The 22,945-nt window shown below is 42.1% G+C and overlaps 2 protein-coding genes across 2 annotated transcripts; both read right to left on the bottom strand.

Moving 5' to 3' along the window:
- Positions 1-7,340: 7,340 nt before the first annotated feature.
- Positions 7,341-13,358, bottom strand: slc5a9 (solute carrier family 5 member 9). The gene is made up of 13 exons (XM_084163157.1): positions 13,184-13,358; positions 12,857-12,928; positions 11,022-11,126; positions 10,675-10,839; positions 10,480-10,585; positions 10,307-10,387; positions 9,926-10,131; positions 9,620-9,755; positions 9,393-9,500; positions 9,077-9,227; positions 8,198-8,366; positions 7,863-8,078; positions 7,341-7,705 (listed from the first exon to the last, which is right to left on the bottom strand). The coding sequence occupies exons 1-13, from the start codon at positions 13,310-13,312 to the stop codon at positions 7,370-7,372; spliced, it is 1,980 nt and encodes a 659-aa protein (XP_084019283.1). The 5' UTR covers positions 13,313-13,358; the 3' UTR covers positions 7,341-7,369.
- A 5,979-nt stretch (positions 13,359-19,337) lies between these two features.
- On the bottom strand, positions 19,338-22,686 carry LOC311130895 (large ribosomal subunit protein mL55-like). The gene is made up of 3 exons (XM_084163707.1): positions 22,545-22,686; positions 19,848-20,049; positions 19,338-19,695 (listed from the first exon to the last, which is right to left on the bottom strand). Exons 1-3 carry the CDS (start codon positions 22,586-22,588, stop codon positions 19,543-19,545), a joined length of 399 nt encoding a protein of 132 aa, XP_084019833.1. The 5' UTR covers positions 22,589-22,686; the 3' UTR covers positions 19,338-19,542.
- Between the last annotated feature and the right edge of the window lie 259 nt (positions 22,687-22,945).

Below are 22,945 nucleotides of genomic sequence, written 5' to 3'. Positions count from 1 at the left end.
ATTCAACATGAATATCACCACCGGAAACCAGGTTTCCATCCAACCTTTTTATGCTTAGTAAAGTACATGTCGGGTAAAAAATGTGACAGGCCTGATGGAAACATAATATTTTTCGGTAAACTTTCCAAATGTCGACAACAGCAAAAAAAAATACGCTAAACAAGGTGGGATCTTTTTGTTTCGGTAAAATGAATTATGCAAAATGTGTCGGTGGAAACGTTTTATTTGCAAATATTTATATAATCTCCATCATATCGAAGTAAACTTGGAGTCACGCGATGACATGGTGTGTGGTCCTCCCACTACGACTCACCGGGAAAGCATGCCGTTTATTAGGTTACAGATTAAATCAATTATGATGAACTTCACAGGTTGATGAAAGTGCAAGGTGATTAACCTTTCCAATAAATATCGAGGGTCTTATTCTGGTGACATGATAATCGATGCTTGGCTGCCGTTTGACATAACAATAATCTCATAATGTAGGCTATACTCTGAGTATAGCATGATATGTGAAACCTATGCTGTCATTTAGTCACTAGGTTAAGAAAATTACAATGTTTGGAACCTTAAACAACTAAAAACAACCCGACAACCGAAAAACACTTCCGGGTCCGTTTATTTACTTACATCGCTCAAAACCACTTTTTGTTGATAACTCGGCGAAACGTGGTCGGACTGGGCAGTTTTTTATTGTTGCATGGAGCTCGTCCTCCACATTAGGAACGTGCCAACCGCACTACGTCATTCTAGCTTCTAAGTTATCTGAGAAAATGGCCGTGTTACTTTCTCTCCTACAAAACATTAAGGACACCTGCTCTTTCCATGACATAGACAGACCAGGTGAAAGCTATGATCCCTTATTGATGTCACTTGATAAATCCACTTCAATCTTTGTAGATGAAGGGGAGGAGACTGTAAGAATGTACCTTTTACTCCATATATTTTCCCTGACACTGTTGGAGAAAATTGTCCTTATACTTATTAAAAAACCAAAGTACTTACAGAGTTTTTGCAGAATCAAGATATACTTTATTACACAAGCAATAGAGCCGAGCTGGGCTGCAGAGCAACTAACACTCAGCTCTCAGTTTATATACAGTTCCATTCTTGCTCATTTTACATACTTCTTAGCTTAATCCCTCCCTGTTTAGTTCCTCCACCATTGTTTCCAGTTTTCACTTCTTGAGGGCTCCGCCTACTTCCTTATTTTATAATAGTGGCGAAATCTGACTTCTCTTCCTTCTATGTATTGCGTTTCTGAAAACAATAGTGGCGGGACCAAGCCCTGTCATGTAAAAATAACAGAGCCATTTCCTGGCTCTGTTCTGACCCTTTAATTGATTCTTAAACATATCAATTGATACTTAAACATGGCTTAAACGTGACAGGTCCATTTTCTGAGCCAAAATCAATTCTCAAACATATACATTTCCCACACACATAGCAGGCAGTTCTCACACATAGCAGGCCCATTCCCAGGTCCATTTCTTGGCTCTGTTCCAGGCCGCTTCCTTCTGTACCACTTAGTTTTAACGCTTGTCAAGTTGTGAATAACTATGTTTAATTTATAGTCTGAAAAGATTGAACTATGTTTAACATAGTTTAACTTATAGTCTACTGAAAAATCCCCAATAACACCCAAAAGTACTCGTTACATTTTGACAGGAAAATGGTCAAATTCACACACTTATCAAGAGAACATCCCTGGTCATCCCTACTGCCTCTGATCTGGCAGTCTCATTAAACACAAATGCTTAATTTGTAAACTATGTCTGAGTGTTGGAGTGTGCCCCTGGCTATCCGTCAATAAAAATAAAAATAAAATTGTGCCATCTGGTTTGTTTAATATAAGGAATTTGAAATGATGTATACTTTTACTTTTGATACTTATGTATATTTAAAACCAAATACTACTGGGTGACTTTCACTTTTACTTGAGTCATTTTCTATTAAGGTATCTTTACTTTAAGGATGACGATTGAGTACTTTTTCCACCACTGGTAGTAGGTGCTATGCGCCCCGGTTTGTGTCACACCTCCTTCACATAGAGTTGATCAGGCTGTTGATTGTGACCTGTGGAATGTCCCACTCCTCTTCAATGGCTGTGCGAAGTTGCTGGATATTGGCGGGAGCTGGAACACGCTGTCGTACTCGTCGATCCAGAGCATCCCAAACATGCTCAATGGGTGACATGTCTGGTGAGTATGCAGGCCATGGAAGAACTGAGACATTTTCAGCTTCCAGGAATTGTGTACAGATCCTTGCGACATAGGGCCGTGCATTATCATGATGAAACATGAGGTGATGGTGGCAGATGAATGGCACGACAATGGGCCTCAGGATCTCGTCACGGTATCTCTGTGCATTCAAATTACCATCGCTAAAATACAATTGTGTTCGTTGTCCGTAGCTTATGCCTGCCCATACCATAACCCCACCACCACCATGGGGCACTCTGTTCACAACGTTGAGATCAGCAAACAGCTCACTCACACAATGCCGTATACGTGGTCTGCGGTTGTGAGGCCAGTTGGACGTACTGCCAAATTCTCAAAAACGACATTGGTAGAGAAATTAACATTCAATTCTCTGGCAACAGCTCCGGTGGACATTCCTGGAGTCAGCATGCCAATTGCACGCTCCCTCAAAACTTGAGACATCTGTGGCATTGTGTTGTGTGACAAAATTGCACATTTTAGAGTGGCCTTTTATTGTCCTCAGCACAAGATGCACCTGTGTAAGGTTTAATCCGTTTCTTGATATCCCACACCTGTCAGGTGGATAGATTATCTTGGCAAAGGAGAAATGCTCACTAACAGGGATGTAAACAAATTTTAGCACCAAATTTGAGAGATTTTGGTGCATATGGAGAATTTTGGGGATCTTTTATTTCAGCTCATGAAACATGGGACCAACATTTGCATGTTCAGTTTATATTTTTGTTCAGTGTACTTAAGTAAAAATACTTTAAAGTATTACTTAAGTTGTATTTTGGGGTATCTTCTTTACTATTTATATGTTTTACAACTTTTACTTCACTACATCCCTAAAGAAAATAATGTATTATCGCTGACACCCAAAGGTAGTCTTTACATTTTGAATTCTGTCAAATTCTTGCACTTTTCAAGAGATAATCCCTGGTCATCTCTACGGCCTCTGATCTGGTGGACTCACTAAACACACATGCTTCGTTTGTAAATTATGTCTGAGTGTTGGAGTGTGCCCCTGGCTATCCCTAAATTAAAAATACAAGAAACTGGTGCCTTCTAGTTTGCTTAATATAAGGAATTTGAAATGATCTATACTGTTACTTTTGATACTTAAGTATATTCTAGCAATTCCATTTACTTTTGATACTTAAGTATATTTAAAACCAAACACTTTTAGACTTTTACTCAAGTAGTATTTTACTGGGTGACTTTCACCTTTACTTGAGTCATTTTCTATTAAGGTATCTTTATTTTTACTCAAGTACATTTACATTTTAGTCATTTAGCAGACGCTCTTATCCAGAGCGATTTACAGTTGGTGAGTGCATACATTTTTTTGTTGTTCATACCAGTCACTATGTATGACAATTGTGTACTTTTTTCACCACTGGAAGCATTGGAGTCAACATGGGCAAGCATCCCTGTCGCACCTTGTAGACGAATTGAGGCTGTTCTGAGGGAAAAAGGGGGGCTGCAACTCAATATTATGGTGTCTCTCTGTGCGCTCTAGCCAATAGCGAGCAGATAGCGCTGTTGGCATGAGCGCATGTGCCAATACCAGTGTGCACACTCGCTATATAATGCAATTTATTTTGTGAGAAAACCAACAGTAGAGTTGAAAATTCGATGGAAAACCATTTAACTTGTATTTTTTATACAGTGCATGGGGAATTTAACCGCAAAAGGTATTTTATGTCCAATATGTCATCACGCACAGCCTTTTATCTGCAACAAGTCAATTTGATGGAAACGCATCTCTGGTGGGAAAATGCGCGTATTGTTTTTATGCGGATTTTAGAATATTCGCATGAAAATCTGTCGCCAATTGGATGTAAACCTAGCTACTGACCCTGATCAAAGAGTACACATGGGTCATTCTACAGATTCGGTGACATTTCAGTATTGTCAGTGTCCCAAGATGTACTAGTGTTATAACTTGTCAGAACATTTATCAAACTACACTTAAATTACAACATTTCAAAGTTTTACATGTTTTTAATATGGAGTAGAGAATATGATTTTAAACAGAGATGAATTTCAATACTTATATGTTTGCTTTTCTTAGGAGTATTAAGAATTTCGCCTGTCCCTATTGACCATCATGCAAATGGCGTGACTCATTTTGAGTACACAGTGTTAAATAATAATGCTTTTTTTTTGTTAAATTAATTGTATATGCCCCCTTATTATGCATAATCCATTTTCTCAGCATAAGACATTTTATTTTCTGAGAAATTCAGGCTTTTACCCCTGTCCTTGTATTTCTTTCAACCCCGTAACGCAACAATACCCCCACTCACAATTAAATAATGGTTTGATCCTGTGGACATCATTTATGAGGAAGTGACATCATACAAGTCTTCAGAGAAGCCTGGTGTGACAAGTGGTAAGCTGCTCTCTCACTTTTTATAAATATTTCATGTTTTTTAAGCACATATGGGCTTTGTCAATCTCAGGTATTCAACTCTGTTGGGGGGGGGGGGGGAATTCATAGTTAAGATTTTACCAAGAATTGTTTTTATAGCTATGAAGTATAACAATGTATTTTGTTGAATAAGGCCATGTGGCACACTGCTAGCTGCTAGCATCCCGAATTAGCAACAGATTAGCACAAAATCTTCAACCCCATCACATTTTTCAATGTTACGGGGTTGAATGGCTGTTACAGGGTTGAATAGCTGTTAAATCTTAGCAATATTTAATGTATATTGCTTAATACCAATCATATTTTCTTGTTGAATGTTTGTTGTTTACGGTTTTACAGTATCAACTAAAAGTACGAGGAATTTTTGAAAATAATAACTTTAAAAAAGTGACAATTAATTTGTTCTCTCTCCTATATACATTGACATATTTAGGAGTATTATCTGCAAGTTCATGTTCATTTTACTACATAGTGATTAAAAGGATACAATATTTAGTCTTGAAGAGTAAGCAGGTCATTGACTTGACCTTGACCTACAATTTCAGATTCAACAATGGAAAAAACAGCAGCAGAAAGGAAACACACATAGAGAGGAAGGTGAGGGACATCCGCGCGCCGGTGGTCAGGTAATTCTCCTGGAAATGTAAGATCTTTAAGACACGAGGTGGTGGTGGTCATGGACACACAATCAACAGAAAATAAAGTTTTGTTGCTTTAAAGCATAATTTGGTAATGCATAAAAAGACTAGAGAATGTAAATGAAGACTAGTCTAAAAAGACATACAGTATACTGCCTTGGCAACTGGTGCGTGAGGGGTTCATGTTCACTAGCCGACTGGTTTGTACTGACATATTTAGGAGTATTATCTGCAAGTTCACGTTCATTTTACTACATAGTGATTAAAAGGATACAGTAATTAGTTTTGGAGAGTAAACTGGTCATTGACTTGACCTTGACCTACAATTTCAGATTCAACAATGGCAAAAACAGCAGCAGAAAGGCAAAGATTTGCCAGTAGTTCCATCCACAATGCGGATCCACCAAGTTGTTTGTGTGGCTGCAAGGCAAATTGCCTACCGTGATGTAAGCTGTATGTGCACAGTCCACAACAAGAAACTGGAATGCCAGTGTTTCAATACACAACATTTCACATTTACCCCTAAAGTTACATCAGTCGTGTCACAGAGGGAGGTTGATTGGGCAAATCCAGACATATGCGGGAAATGGTGCGTGGCCAAATATGATGACGATTTCTATCCCGGAATAATTCTAGCCACAGATGAATCCCATGTGCAGGTCAAATGCATGTGCTGTGCTGGACCAAATAGGTACTTCTGGCCACTTCTTGATGATATCCTGTGGTATCCATTTGAGGACATCTTGGAACACATTGATCCCCCTAAACCGGTGACTTCTAGGCACATGGAAATACAGAAGGAAGTGTGGGCTAGGCTCTCTCAGTAAAAATGGTGAACAAACTGTAGGCTTACCTATAGGTTATTAATGTTAAGATGTTTGCTTAATGTTCAAACATTCAAACAACACAGACATTCCTGCCATTACTCTGGATATTTCTATGAAATCAATGAAATGTTGTAACTGTTGTTAGTTTATTAATGTGTTTTAATCTGTCTAGATTTCATCTTGATTGTTTAAACTTTAAAAGCTATGTTGACAGTAGTTTAAAATGTTAAAAAATGGCAACATGTGACCTATATAGGTTATCAATGTTAAGATGTTTGCTCAATGTTCAAACAGACTCCTGCCATTATCAGATGGATATTTTTATGAAATCAATGAAATGTTGTTACTGTTATTAGTTCATTAATGTGTTTTACTCTGTCTAGCTTTCATCTAGATTCTTTAGATTTTAAAAGCTATGTTGACAGTAGGTTTAAAAATGTTTAAAAAATGGCAACATGTTAGTGATCTCAAAAGATAAAACATATGACACGTGATGCTTTTCACTCAACCCTGTTACATGATTTTCAACCCTGTTGCAGTGCATTCATCCCTGTTACGAGATTATTTTTTTTACATTTTTGTATTAAATACACAAAATATAACATCAATAGTGTTTTTATTGTGTGTATTAAATCAGGGTAAATAAGGCTATTTCAATTTTGTCAGGAATTACGCAGCATTCTTGCACATTTCTTGCGAAAATGTGGAGTTAGATTAGACATTTCTTCATCGTAAACTGGAAAGGATGGTGCTGGTCAGTTTTTCTTGATTTTCTCTTTAATTACAATATGCCATTATTTACAAGGGACATCTAAACTGTGAGATTATGCCAGAAGCTGATCTCAAGCTTATTGGAAAAATGAATAGTTGAATAACAAAATGACTGTGACGGGGTTGAATTAAATTGGGACTTGTTTGAGAAAATAATACAGAATAATAACTTAATACTCTACATTGAGATGGGAAAAGGTATTTTCTATCAAGTACACACATTACTTTGTCACATCAAATAAAAAAAAGCTTAAGATTTTAATGTTCATTGTTTCATCCTCCTCAATCACAAAAGGCACCGAATCTGTAGAATGACCCACATACAGAAGACAGTTTTGGCAATAAAAAGTCTAAATCACAACAACAAAAAACAACATTACCATTATTGTTTGACATTCTAATTGCAAACCAATTAGCATTTTGTGTGTGATTAATAATTAAATAAACAATATGTGATTCAATAATATCTATAATCAAAAGGAGAGTTATATTAATTCAGGCAAAGTAGCCCCACAGAAATATGTTGATAGTGAGTAGAATGAGGGCGTTGGCATTGCAGACATTCCGCCAGATTGGTTCTTCCTCAATGCTGGTCAGTTTTAACTCCAATGCATGTTTCTCCTCCAGGGTTAACTCTTTCTTCTCAGGCCCAGACATCCCACACAGCCACATTCCCGTGCGCTTCCAGCACGGCCTGTCCTCCACAGCAGCCTCCTCCCCAACGCTGGGGTCAGGTGTTGTGGGTGGTGTCCTGGGCTTTGTGGTCCATGGGTCATCGAAGTCAATGCGCGGCTCCTTGCTGTGTCTTGTCCACCATGTCAGGCGATGGAGCTGCAGGGGGATTGAAGAGGGGAAGAATGAATAGGTTATAAAATGTCATAAAACCTGTACATGTTATTTTCTTTTAACTTAAATGAATCCCATAAGTGACACCATATATTTTGCAAGTCAGTTTAATGTTTATGATGAGTAAATGTGGAACTCTTACATGGTGCTCTGGAATGGCCGGAGTGCAGAGGCTGACAGCAGTGATGACCAGGCCAGTGAGAGCCAGGAGGATGAGAGCAAAGTACAGGTAGTGGACATCCCTGATGAAGGCTGGCCGTATGTCCATCTCTCCACAGGATGGGGTTCCATACACAAACACCAGCACCATCTGCACCAAGCCAACAGCAAGGCCCACGATCAGACCCCAGAAGGCTCCCTGTATTAACAGTCACCCACATTGAACGCACACACACAAAGGGACAGTGTTTTATATCGAATCTTAACAATGTGCTTTATGACAAACACACAACAATGTGATGAAACCCTTGATCTGACCTGCTCATTGACACGCCTCCAGAAGATCGCCATGATGAAGACAGCAGTGATGGGAGGAGCCAGGTAGCTGGTGATGGCCTGGATGTAGTCAAACAGCTGTCCACTGTTGGCTGACTGGATGATGGGGATCCACAGGATGCTGAGCACCACCATCACTAAGATGAACACCCTGCAGGTGATGAGCACAGACAGGAGGTGAGGGTTCTTACGGTTTAAAGTATTGTATAATGAATCCTACATAGGTTACTTTTGTTAGGAATCGTTGCCTTACTAAAAGTGTTTTAATTTAGAAAACCCCATGTCATGTTTTCTAGTATGTAAATGTAACAGTATTGAGTATATACAGCATTGGACTTTGGACCAGAGGTCATGGGTTTGGATTATGGGGCAGGGAAACTTAATTTACCTCCATAAAATAGACATCTTAATGGGATATATACCTTAAGTCTAGCATTCAAAACAAGACAATGTTTGAAACAGGGAATTCCCGCAAGACAAATAATGCTTGCTCCATTCAACTTTTATTATTGTTTGAGAAAAAAATGATATCACTTGTTATTTGGGTAAAAAATGTTTTGTCCGGACATACTTTGGTTTTTATGTGGGTGAAAATGAAAATTCTTGACACTTTTATTGAGCTGTATAGATTTTGTATAATGTCCTCTGAGGTTTAGTTATGTGATTTTATACTAAGCTTATTATTCACAGGGGACTCAAAGGAATTGTAGCACAAAATAGAACAGTGCCTGGAGCAAACTAAAGCAGAACCTGAAAAAGTTGGTCATGTTTAGACACAGCTATTGTCAAGCAACTGGCTTTGACTCATGTTTAGAAGACATTGCTGTACATTTCTTTAACAGGTAGAGTGGCATTACCTACCTGCCCACTACCATGAGTTCTGGCTCGGAGGCCTGTGGCCGGACCCTCTGCCAGATGTCCATGGTGAACAGGGTGCTGCTACTGTTGAAGATGGAGGTCAGAGAGGACATGAGGGCAGCCATCATTACTGCAATCATCAACCCCCGCATGCCTTGAGGGGACAGAGTGAGATTGGGCGAGTCAGATTTAAAATACAAACATCCTCATAGAATTACATAGACACACATACAGTGATATCACATTTTAACCTTTGCAAAAATAGGATCAATAGTAAGTGTGTTTTCAGTTTGTTGACGCGTGTGTGCGGATGTCTTACCAACAGGCATAAGTTCTACCACTAGTTTAGGGTAGGCAATATTGGAGCAGCCCACAGTGGCTCCACAGATTCTTTGGCACTCAATGGGGTCAACACAGCCTACCTCATCTGCAGACATAAAGAGACAATATAGTAATACACAGTACATTAACATACTATAAAACTTCTAAACAAGGGCAATACCATTGTTGTATATTGGATTTAGTATAGACAAAGTGAGAACTCACTTGGGTAAAGTGCTCTACTGATCATGCCAGGCATCACGATAAAGAACATAGGCAGGACCTTTAGGTAACCTCCCAGCACAGAGCCTCCTTTGGCATGGGACAGGTTCTTGGCTGAGAGAGACCTCTGCACTATCACCTGGAGCAGGTTAGGACAAGGTCAATTACGTGAGGAAATTTCCTGCCTCACCAAAAATGTGAGATTCTTTGTAATGGTCTACTGTAAAATCTAAATAATAGGTCAAAATAACACATTAGACTTGACTATAATACAAAAGGCAAGTCAACTACAAAAGTGCCATTTCATACCTGGTCAGCGCACCACACCCAGGTGGCCAGCACCGTGAGGCCAAACAGCAGGCCAGGCCAGGGCAGGTCCCCCGTCACTGGGTCTCTGAAGATGTGGAAGGCATCGGACCGGGGGAGGTGACATGTAGTGTTGGGCACAGTCAATATGGGGATGGCCTCCTTGTATTGCTCCTGCAGACCCTCATACCATCCCACTTTGTCAAACGCTAAAGAAGATAAAGTTCAAGGGTCAGTTTGAAAATGAATACAATGAATCATCCAATCATTAATTAATAAAGTAATTATATACTATGATACTAAAGTAGTTTTAGACAAAATCATATTTAGGGGTGTATACTGTATACCGATGAACTTATACTATAGAAAACATAAAAACAGTACCTATGAACATGAGTGCGAATGCGCCTATCACCATGATGACCGTCTGGACAGCATCTGTATAGATAACTGCTGTCAGCCCCCCTGGAATCAGTAACAGCCAATGGTAATCAATAACAAATAATCCCATGTAATGAATGAATAAATGACTGTGGTAGATTATGATGAAAAGTTACCAGCTATAGTGTAGAGGGCAGTTACTAGAAGAAGCACCACTGTGGAGAGATAGAGGTCCCAGCCCAGGGACACTTGAATGAACAGAGCGCCAGAGAAGATGTCTGTCTGTCAGCAGAGGTAACAAGAATATTCAACAAACACCCTGAATTCCTTTACTTAAAATATTAGATTTAAAAAAAAAGAGAGAATCGTACTGATATCTTGGTGAAAATATAGAGGAGGAGGGAGAGAACACTCATATAGATTCTGATGCGCTGGCCCCCAAACCGCTTCTTCAGGTACTCTGGCATGGTTACCACACCAGCGGAGATGTAGACAGGCACAAAGATCCAACCAAGAGCAATGAGAACCCAAGCTGCCTGTGAAACATGAAACTCATAAATGGGGTATTTTATTCTAAACTGAAATACTCTAGATAGGTCTTCAAAATAAAGGGCGTCCACCTCCTGATGGAAATATTGACAAACTGTAATAACTCGATTTCCTCTCCATTGTTTATCTTCTTGGTGTTTTTTCACAATGCACTTAACATATTACTTACATTCCATTCAAACCCTCCAACAGCGATGCCTCCTGCTGCTCCAGTGCCAGCTAATCCAATTAACAAACCACTGCCAACATTACTGGACATCAGAGAGGCCCCAATCTGAGACAGCAGAACAAAATTTACATAATTGTGTCCATTTATATCTTTGGATATAGATCAACTCAGCAAAAAAAGAAATGTCCCTTTTTCAGGACCCTGTCTTTCAAAGATAATTTGTAAAAATCCAAATAACATCACAGATCTTCATTGTAAAGGGTTTAAACACTGTTTCCCATGCTTGTTCAATGAACCATAAACAATTAATGAACATGCACCTGTGGAACGGTCGTTAAGACACACAGTTATGAAAACTTAGGACACTAAAGAGGCCTTTCTACTGACTCTGAAAAACATCAAAAGAAAGATGCCCAGGGTCCCTTCTCATCTGCGTGAACGTGCCTTAGGCTTGCTGCAAGGAGGCATGAAGACTGCAGACGTGGCCAGGGCAATAAATTGCAATGTCCGTACTGTGAGACGCCTAAGACAGCGCTACAGGGAGACAGGACGGATAGCTGATCGTCCTCGCAGTGGCAGACCAGGCGTAACAACACCTGCACGGGATCGGTACATCCGAACATCACACCTTCGGGACAGGTACAGGATGGCAACAACAACTGCCCGAGTTACACCAGGAACGCACAGTCCCTCCATCAGTGCTCAGAATGTCCGCAATAGGCTGAGAGAGGCTGGACTGAGGGCTTGTAGGCTTGTTGTGAGGCAGGTCCTCACCAAACATCACCGGCAACAACATCGCCTATGGGCACAAACCCACCGTTGCTGGACCAGACAGGACTGGCAAAAAGTGCTCTTCACTGACGAGTCGCGGTTTTGTCTCACCAGGGGTGATGGTTGGATTCGCGTTTATCGTCGAAGGAATGAGCGTTACACCGAGGACCGTACTCTGGAGCGGGAGGTGGAGGGTCCGTCATGGTCTGGGGCGGTGTGTCACAGCATCATCGGACTGAGCTTGTTGTCATTGCAGGCAATCTCAACGCTGTGCGTTACAGGGAAGACATCCTCCTCCCTCATGTGGTACACTTCCTGCAGGCTCATCCTGACATGACCCTCCAGCATGACAGTGCCACCAGCCATACTGCTCGTTCTGTGCGTGATTTCCTGCAAGACAGGAATGTCAGTGTTCTGCCATGGCCAGCGAAGAGCCCGGATCTCAATCCCATTGAGCACGTCTGGGACCTGTTGGATCGGAAGGTGAGGGCTAGGGCCATTCCCCCCAGAAATGTCCGGGAACTTGCAGGTGCCTTGGTGGAAGAGTGGGGTAACATCTCACAGCAAGAACTGGCAAATCTGGTGCAGTCCATGAGGAGGAGATGCACTGCAGTACTTAATGCAGCTGGTGGCCACACCAGATACTGACTGTTACTTTTGATTTTGACCCCCCCTTTGTTCAGGGACACGTTATTCCATTTCTGTTTTTCACGTCTGTGGAACTTGTTCAGTTTATGTCTCAGTTGTTGTATCTTGTTATGTTCTTACAAATATTTACACGTTAAGTTTCCTGAAAATAAATGCAGTTGACAGTGAGAGGACGTTTATTTTTTTGCTGAGTTGCTATTATCAGGATCAACTATTTTCAACCAATTGTTCACTGTCATTCAAAAATTGCTTTCCTAATTTCAAATAGATGATAATACTTAATAGTCTGGATCATGATTAACTTTTTCTGTAGTTGACGCATTACTCATTTCATCATTAATGTTCAGTTCAATGCATAGAGTTTATTTGAGTTCAATGCATTGAGTTCAATACCATCAACATCTCAGACTACTTACAGGCCACCATGTCATGGATCTTCCAGCCAAGAAGTATCCACCCACTGTCCCACGGTTTGCCCTGACAGAGGACTGCAATAAATAATTAATTTAAAACTATACGGTCCGTAGATATTAGTTACAGCAAAGCTTTCTCAATGACATTACTTTATACTTTATACTTATATTTAGTCAATATTGCATATATTTGAACAACATATTTTATGTGAGGAAGAATTCTGATGAATGAATCTCCACAGTACTACTTCAGTGTCAGATCATTGTACCAGTCTGCCCTCTTCATACAATGAAAACATCCACCAGGTAATAGGAGTATTTATTACTTACCCATATTCCCACAACAAGAACAAAGACGAAGTATACCACAACCACAACAATATCAAGAGCTTCCAAATGAAACTTTTCATGTAATTCAGGCACAGAAGTCGTTGTCGCAAGACTAGGTGTTGAAGTCATTTTGACAAAAACATAGAAAACCGTGTGAACTTTGAGGCTAGCATGAAGTAAGTCAATGATTAATCAGCTTATCAAGACAGTAAGGAACCCCATTCATTGGTCACATATAAACTGAAAACTCTTCAGAAATACAGTGGCTTGCGGAAGTATTCACCCCCCTTGGCATTTTTCCTATTTTGTTGCCTTACAACCTGGAATTAAAATGGATTTAATGGGGGTTTGTATCGTGTCGTACTCTGCGAATGTTGTAGAGCATGGATCGGGTCACTGCTTTGATGTTAGCGGAGAACGACAGGGTGTTGTCCAGGGTCACGCCAAGGTTCTTTGCACTCTGGGAGGAGGAAACAATGGAGTTGTCAACCGTGATGGCGAGATCATGGAGCGGGCAGTCCTTCCCCGGGAGGAAGAGCAGCTCCGTCTTGCCGAGGTCCAGCTTGAGGTGGTGATCCGACATCCACACTGATATGTCTGCCAGACATGCAGAGATGCGATTCGCCACCTGGTTATCAGAAGGGGTAAGGAGAAAATGAATTGTGTGTCGTCTGCGTAGCAATGATAGGAGAGACCATGTGCGGATATGACAGAGCCAAGTGACTTGGTGTATAGAGAGAATAGGAGAGGGCCTAGAACTGAGCCCTGGGGGACACCAGTGGTGAGAGCACGTGGTGCGGAGACAGATTCTCGCCACGCCACCTGGTAGGAGGGACCTGTCAGGTAGGACGCAATCCAAGAGTGAGCAGCGCCGGAGATGCCCAACTCGGAGAGTATTATAACAGCGCCGGACAAGATGGCTGCCGTTTTACAGCCCTCTAACCAATTGTACTATTATGTGTGTTTTTCCGCGTTATTTGTAATTTATTTTGTACATAATGTTTCTGCCATCGTCTCTTATAACCAAAAAGAGCTTCTGGATATCAGGACAGCGATTACTCACCTCGTATTGGACGAAGATTTTTTCTTCAACGAGGCGGCCGCAAAGGATATCATACAGACACCCGACAAGGCCCAAATCCCCGTCATTCGCGTGAGGAAGATACGGAGATATCGTGGACGTAGATCGGGGTGCCTTGTAAGGATCCGACGGCGAGCGAGTAAACTGCCTCTTCCATCAATCCTATTAGCCAATCTTCAATCATTGGATAACAAATTGGATGACCTAAGATTACGGTTATCCTACCAACGGGACATTAAAAACTGTAATATCTTATGTTTCACCGAGTCGTGGCTGAACGACGACATGGATAACACACAGCTAGCGGGCTATACGCTACATCGGCAGGATAGAACGGCTGACTCCGGTAAGACAAGGGGTGGCGGTCTGTGTATATTTGTAAACAACAGCTGGTGCACAAAATCAAATACTAAGGAAGTCTCAAGGTTTTGCTCGCCTGAGGTAGAGTATCTTATGATAAGCTGTAGACCACACTATTTACCAAGAGAGTTTTCATCTATATTTTTCATAGCTGTCTATTTACCACCACAAACCAATGCTGGCATTAAGATTGCACTGAATTAGTTGTACAAGGCCATAAATCAACAGGAAAAAGCTCATCCAGATGCAGCGCTCCTAGTGGCCGGGGACTTTAATGCAGGGAAACTTAAATCCGTTCTACCTAATTTCTGTTTCAAGCAGACCACCATAGTCCCCGTGCCCAAGGACTCTAAGATAACCTGCCTAAATGACTACCGACCCGTAGCACTGACGTCTGTAGCCATGAAGTGCTTTGAAAGGCTGGTCATGGCTCACATCAACAGCATTATCCCAGAAACCCTAGACCCACTCCAATTTGCATACCGCCCCAACAGATCCACAGATGATGCAATCTCTATTGCACTCCACACTGCCCTTTCCCACCTGGACAAGAGGAACACCTACGTGAGAATGCAATTCATTGACTACAGCTCAGCATTTAACACCATAGTGCCCTCTAAGCTCATCACTAAGCTAAGGATCCTGGGACTAAACACCTCCCTCTGCAACTGGATCCAGGACTTCCTGACGGGCCGCCCCCAGGTGGTAAGGGTAGGTAACAACACATCTGCCACACTGATCCTCAACACGGGGGCCCCTCAGGGGTGCGTGCTCAGTCCCCTCCTGTACTCTCTGTTCACCCATGACTGCATGGCCAGGCACGACTCCAACACCATCATTAAGTTTGCCGACGACACAACAGTGGTAGGCCTGATCACCGACAACGATGAGACAGCCTATAGGGAGGAGGTCAGAGACCTGGCAGTGTGGTGCCAGGACAACAACCTCTCCCTCAACGTGACCAAGACAAAGGAGATGATTGTGGACTACAGGAAAAAGAGGACTGAGCACGCCCCCATTCTCACCGACGGGGCTGTAGTGGAACAGGTTGAGAGCTTCAAGTTCCTTGGTGTCCACATCACCAACGAACTATCATGGTCCAAACACACCAAGACAGTCGTGAAGAGGGCACGACAAAGCCTATTCCCCCTCAGGAGACTGAAAAGATTTGGCATGGGTCCTCAGATCCTCAAAAAATTCTGCAGCTGCACCATCGAGAGCATCCTGACTGGTTGCATCACCGCCTGGTATGGCAACTGCTTGGCCTCCGACTGCAAGGCACTACAGAGGGTAGTGCGTACGGCCCAGTACATCACTGGGGCCAAGCTTCCTGCCATCCAGGACCTCTATACCAGGCGGTGTCAGAGGAAGGCCCTCAAAATTGTCAAAGACTCCAGCCACCCTAGTCATAGACTGTTCTCTCTGCTACCGCACGGCAAGCGGTACCGGAGTGCCAAGTCTAGGTCCAAAAGACTTCTCAACAGCTTCTAGCCCCAAGCCATAAGACTCCTGAACAGCTAATCATGGCTACCCGGACTATTTGCACTGTCCCCCCACCCCATCCTTTTTACGCTGCTGCTCCTCTGTTAATTATTTATGCATAGTCACTTTAACTCTACCCACATGTACATATTACTTCAACTACCTCAACTAGCCGGTGCCCCCGCACATTGACTCTGCACCGGTACCCCCCTGTATATATATCCTCCCTACTGTTATTTTATTTTACTTCTGCTCTTTTTTTCTCAACACTTTTTTTGTTGTTGTTTTATTTTTACTTTTTTTGTTAAAAATAAATGCACTGTTGGTTAAGGGCTGTAAGTAAGCATTTCACTGTAATGTCTGCACCTGTTGTATTCGGCGCATGTGACCAATAAAATTTGATTTGATTTGATTTGGAGAGGAGGATCTGATGGTTCACAGTATCAAAGGCAGCGGATAGGTCTAGAAGGATAAGAGCAGAGGAGAGAGAGTTAGCTTTAGCAGTGCGGAGAGCCTCCATGACACAGAGAAGAGCAGTCTTAGTTGAATGACCAGTCTTGATGCTGCCACCACCATGCTTCACTGTGGGGATGGTGTTCTCGGGGTGATGAGAGGTGTTGGGTTTGCGCCAGACATAGTGTTTTCCTTGATGGCCAAAAAGCTCAATTTGAGTCTCATCTGACCAGAGTACCTTCTTCCATATGTTTGGGGAGTCTCCCACATGCCTTTTGGCAAACACCAAACGTTGTTGCTTATTTTTTTCTTTAAGCAATGGCTTTTTCTCTTCCGTAAAGCCCAGCTCTGTGGAGTGTATGGCTTAAAGTGGTCCTATGGACAGATACCCCAATCTCCGCTGTGGAGCTTTGCAGCTCCTTCAGGTTTATCCTTGGTCTCTTTGTTAACTCTTCGCCCTCCTTGCCTGGTCTGTGAGTTTTGGTGGGCGGCCCTCTCTTGGCAGGTTTGTTGTGGTGCCATATTCTTTCCGTTTTTTAAATAATGGATTTAGTGGTGCTCTGTGGGACGTTCAAATCTTCTGACATTTTTTTATAACCCAACCCTGATCTGTACTTCTCCACAACTTTGTCCCTGACCTTGTTTGGAGAGCTCCTTGGTCTTCATGGTGCAGCTTGCTTAGTGGTGTTGCAGACTGGTGCCTTTCAGAACAGGTGTATATATACTGAGATCATGTGACAGATCATGTGACACTTAGATTGCACACAGGTGGACTTTATTTAACTAATTATGTGACTTCTGAAGGTAATTGGTTGCACCAGATTTTATTTAGGGGTTTCATAGCAAAGGGGGTGAATACATATGCACGCACCACTTTTCGGTTATTTATTTTGTATAATTTTTTGAAACAAGTTATTTTTTTCATTTCACTTCACCAATTTGGACTATTTTGTGTGTATCCATTACATGAAATCCAAATATAAATCCATTTAAATTACAGGTTGTAATGCAACAAAATAGGAAAAACGCCAAGGGGGATGAATACTTTTGCAAGGCACTGTACCTGTCAGATTGTAAAGGATGCTTTCTGGAAAGATTTTGGTGGTGACATTTTCCTAAAATCCATAGGATGTATACAGTGAGGGAAAATAGTATTTGATCCCCTGCTGATTTTGTACGTTTGCCCACTGACAAATAAATGATCAGTCTATAATTTTAATGGTAGGTTTATTTGAACAGTGAGAGACAGAATAACAACAAAAAAATCCAGAAAAACGCATGTCAAAAATGTTATAAATTGATTTGCATTTTAATGAGGGAAATAAGTATTTGACCCCCTCTCAATCAGAAATATTTCTGGCTCCCAGGTGTCTTTTATACAGGTAACGAGCTGAGATTAGGAGCACACTCTTAAAGGGAGTGCTCCTAATCTCATCTTGTTACCTGTATAAAAGACACCTGTCCACAGAAGCAATCAATCAATCAGATTCCAAACTCTCCACCATGGCCAAGACCAAAGAGCTCTCCAAGGATGTCAGGGACATGATTGTAGACCTACACAAGGCTGGAATGGGCTACAAGACCATCGCCAAGCAGCTTGGTGAGAAGGTGACAACAGTTGGTGCGATTATTCGCAAATGGAAGAAACACAAAAGACCTGTCAATCTCCCTCGGCCTGGGGCTCCATGCAAGATCTCACCTCGTGGAGTTGCAATGATCATGAGAACGGTGAGGAATCAGCCCAGAACTACACGGGAGGATCTTGTCAATGATCTCAAGGCAGCTGGGACCATAGTCACCAAGAAAACAATTGGTAACACACTACTCCGTGAAGGACTGAAATCCTGCAGCGCCCACAAGGTCCCCCTGCTCAAGAAAGCACATATACAGGCCCGTCTGAAGTTTGCCAATGAACATCTGAATGATTCAGAGGAGAACTGGGTGAAAGTGTTGTGGTCAGTTGAGACCAAAATCGAGCTCTTTGGTATCAACTCAACTCGCCGTGTTTGGAGGAGGAGGAATGCTGCCTATGACTCCAAGAACACCATCCCCACCGTCAAACATGGAGGTGGAAACATTATGCTTTGGGGGTGTTTTTCTGCTAAGGGGATAGGACAACTTCACCGCATCAAAGGGACGATGGACGGGGCCATGTACTGTCAAATCTTGGGTGAGAACCTCCTTCCCTCAGCCAGGGTATTGAAAATGGGTCGTGGATGGGTATTCCAGCATGACAATGACCCAAAACACACGGCCAAGGCAAAAAAGGAGTGGCTCAAGAAGAACACATTAAGGTCCTGGAGTGGCCTAGCCAGTCTCCAGACCTTAATCCCATAGAAAATCTGTGGAGGGAGCTGAAGGTTCGAATTGCCAAACGTCAGCCTTGAAACCTTAATGACTTGGAGAAGATCTGCAAAGAGGAGTGGGACAAAATCCCTCCTGAGATGTGTGCAAACCTCGTGGCCAACTACAAGAAACGGCTGACCTCTGTGATTGCCAACAAGGATTTTGCCACCAAGTACTAAGTCATGTTTTGCAGAGGGGTCAAATACTTATTTCCCTCATTAAAATGCAAATCAATTTATAACATTTTTGACATGCGTTTTTCTGGATTTTGTTGTTGTTATTCTGTCTCTCACTGTTCAAATAAACCTACCATTAAAATTATAGACTGATCATTTCTTTGTCAGTGGGCAAACGTACAAAATCAGCAGGGGATCAAATACTTTTTTCCCTCACTGTATGTGTGTGCTGTATGCTCTGTTCAACAGCGATCAAACATACTGACTATTATGCATGTCCTTATATGGTCACAAAATTATTTCTGTAGTGAATAAAACTACAAGTTATCATTCAGATCAAATTTATTACCAATATGGGATAAAGATGATGTACATCTACAAATAATATGATATGCATTTTTTTGGTATATATACATTCATGGCAGAACAGTAAAGTTAAATAGCTACAACAACAGGCTCTATCACTTCTTCTTCCAAAACTTGATGTAATCATCAGCTTTGAAATCAACCTCGAATTCCACCGTCCTCTGCTTAATAGCTCCCTTCTTGGGATCCCGCTTCCGCATCATGATTTTCCTTTCTTCCTCTGAGAGTGTATTTATGTCCACAGGCATCTGAAGGGATACAATACAAAATCATCACAATCAGTCTCACAATCTGTCCGAATAGCATTCAAATGTAGTATTCCTGAATAGCCAAAAGCGGCAAAAATGTATCAATCCAAAAAGGCATTCTCTCAATTTGTCTCCATTTCAAGGATGCTTACCATGAGTATCCTCTTGGGCTCCTTGTACCTAATGTTAATTGTGGAACCATCGGGTTGTATGAGCAATACAGGATACAATCTTTCATACTTCTGTCGACTGCATCGTACAATTGATGTCTTGTTGGAGTTGTGCTGGGTGGTTGCTGTGTGTAAAGTTGATGCAGGAAGGAAATGCCTCTGGGCAACCACCTCTTGTAGACATCTAAAAAGACAAAGCATTTTCAATGTTCAAATGATTAAGATCTAGAAAGGATCTAGAAACTAATATAAAAGCGTAATGCAAATGTACTCAGAAACTAGCTAGCTAGTTCATCCCAAGCTGTCAGTTATACGTGTTAGCTAGCTAGCTCTGATCCAGGGCGTTACGTGCGGCTTTAGCCTTCAATGCCCAGCATCTTCCCATTCATTCCTCCGTAGAGGATGAATATATTTGTTTGATTTTCGTTAGGCTTCAATATACACTATGACCAAAAGTATGTGGATACCTGCTTGTCGAAAATCATGGGCATTAATATGGATTTGGTCCCCCCTTTGCTGCTATAACAGCCTCCACTCTTCTGGGAAGGCCTTCCACTAGATGTTGGAACATTGCTGTGGGGACTTGCTTCCATTCAGCCACAAGAGCATTAGTGAGGTCGAGCACTGATGTTGTGCGATTAGGCCTGGCTCGCAGTCGGCGTTCCAATTCATCCCAAAGGTGTTCGATGGGGTTCAGGTCAGGGCTCTTCCACATGCAGGCCAGTCAAGTTCTTCCACACCGATTGACAAAATATTTCTGTATGGACCTCGCTTTGTGCACGGGGACATTGTCATGCTGAAACAGGAAAGGGCCTTCCCCAAACTGTTGCCACAAAGTTGGAAGCACAGAATTGTCTAGAATGTCATTGTATGCTGCAGTGTTAAGATTTCCCTTCACTGGAACTAAGAGGCTTAGGCCGAACCATGAAAAACAGCCACAGACCATTATTCCTCCTCCACCAAACTTTACAGTTGGCACTATGCATTCGGGCAGGTAGCGTTCTCCTGGCATCCACCAAACCCAGATTCGTCCTGCCAGATGGTGAAGCGTGATTCATCACTCCTGAGAGCGTGTTTCCACTGCTCCAGAGTCCAATGGCGGTGGGCTTTACACCACTCCAGCCGACGCTTGGCATTGCGCATGGTGTTCTTAGGCTTGGTGCAGCTGCTCGGCCGTGGAAACCCATTTCATGAAGCTCCCGACGAACAGTTATTGTGCTGACGTTGCTTCCAGAGGCAGTTTGGAACTCGGTAGTGAGTGTTGCAACCGAGGACAGACGCTTCAGCACTCGGCGGTCCAGTTCTGTGAACTTGTGTGGCCTACCACTTCGCGGCTGAGCCGTTGTTGCTCCTAGATGTTTCCATTCACAATAACAGCACTTACAGTTGACCGGGGCAGCTCTAGCAGGTCAGAAATTTGACAAACTGACTTGTTGGAAAGGTGGCATCCTATGACGGTGCCACGTTGAAAGTCACTGAGCTCTTCAGTAAGGCCATTCTACTGCCAATGTTTGTCTATGGAGATTGCATGGCTGTGTGCTCGATTTTATAGACCTGTCAGCAACAGGTGTGGCTGAAATAGCTGAATCCACTAATTTGAAGGGGTGTCCACATACTTTTGTATATATAGTGTACTTTCGTTACTCAGTGCTGGCAAACTTTTCTCTCTATGCGCAAGTCGTTGTTTCTCCGAAATAAACCACTTTTAGTAGCAATGATATCCTTCGCCACTGTCTTTGATTAAAGCGGCAATCAGCATTTGAAACAATAACAAAGTGTCCTCCCCACCCATTTTGGTAAAAAGCTGAGGGATAGGGCTCTCAAATTCATAGACAGGGCTATGGATGGACAATCCATTATATAAAAATAATAGTTTTAAGCATATTTTGAGGCTATATATTGTTTGTTTACATTTGCTTTGTTTGCAAACATTGGAGTGAAACAAACTTATAGTTTGGGTTCTGATGGGGTACAACAGTTGAACTAAGCTCATGAGACATTTATAAGTTATATTCTTCAAGAATCAAATGGGTACATTTCATTAAATCAGTAGTCCAAAAATGGATGAAGCTACTGCAGACTAAAACAAATAAATCAGATGACATATTTAAGGAGAGCATATCAATATACAATCCCGAAATTGGTTCCTGCATGAACCGCCCCCCTTAAGCACCCCATTGGTTCCTGCATGAACGCCTACCTTCGAGCACGACATCTGCATGCTTGTGTGACACTTTTGAATGTGGGTCAAAAGGGAAATAAAAGTATTATCTGGTCACTGGTAGACAGTGTCCTTCGCTACCGCCTACCGAACACCTGCCCTCACGGTTGTTTAATATGGGAAAACAGTTCCCGACAGGCGGGAGGCTGGAGCGACACACCGTGTGCTACTGTCGTCCCCACCTGCTGTACCCGAGAACACCGTGCCCGACAGGCGTGGGCCAAGGACACTGTCTGTTAGTTGGCGACACCCTGTGCTAGTTTGCACACGCTGTCGCCCCGCCTGCTGTGTACCGGAATGGTGAAGTCGCTTCCGGATACGGTAGACTCCTCAACCTCACCACTATGGAAAGATGCAGAGCGTTGAAGAAGGCTCAAGCCGTACGTAACGCACTGGACCAGAGCTGCTAGCTAACGTGCGTTCAATTGCATTTCAAAACCAACGGGTAGTTTATTTACCTGTTTAAAACTCTCGTCGACGTCCATACTTTCAGTAGGGCCATGTCGGATTTTAGCGTTTTTATCAACGAAACATACAATTTGTTTGGTATGTTATTTATCTCGCTATAAAACGTTACGTTTTTAGAGAAGTCATGCGGAGTTGTCCGGTAAATAAACGACGTCAGGGAACAATTACCAAACAAATAGTTCCTACTTGTGATATCCTGTGTGTGAATACGGTCACTGGTTTGAATTAAATCAAATGTCAACCTTTCACAACAATTTAATATATTTGAGCTTATTAAAGAAGATGAATTATCAACTTCATGCATAAATGTATACATTATAACTATAATTTATTCCCAGTAATAGTAATATTCTCTGTATGTGTGTAGTTCAGTCCTCCTGGGATGTTTGTT

The sequence above is a fragment of the Coregonus lavaretus genome (assembly GCF_964263955.1).
Source record: "Coregonus lavaretus genome assembly, chromosome: 6".
In the NCBI taxonomy this organism is placed as follows: domain Eukaryota; kingdom Metazoa; phylum Chordata; class Actinopteri; order Salmoniformes; family Salmonidae; genus Coregonus; species Coregonus lavaretus.
The sequence above is the reverse complement of the archived record's forward strand: the minus strand, read 5'-3'. Positions and strand labels throughout refer to the sequence as shown.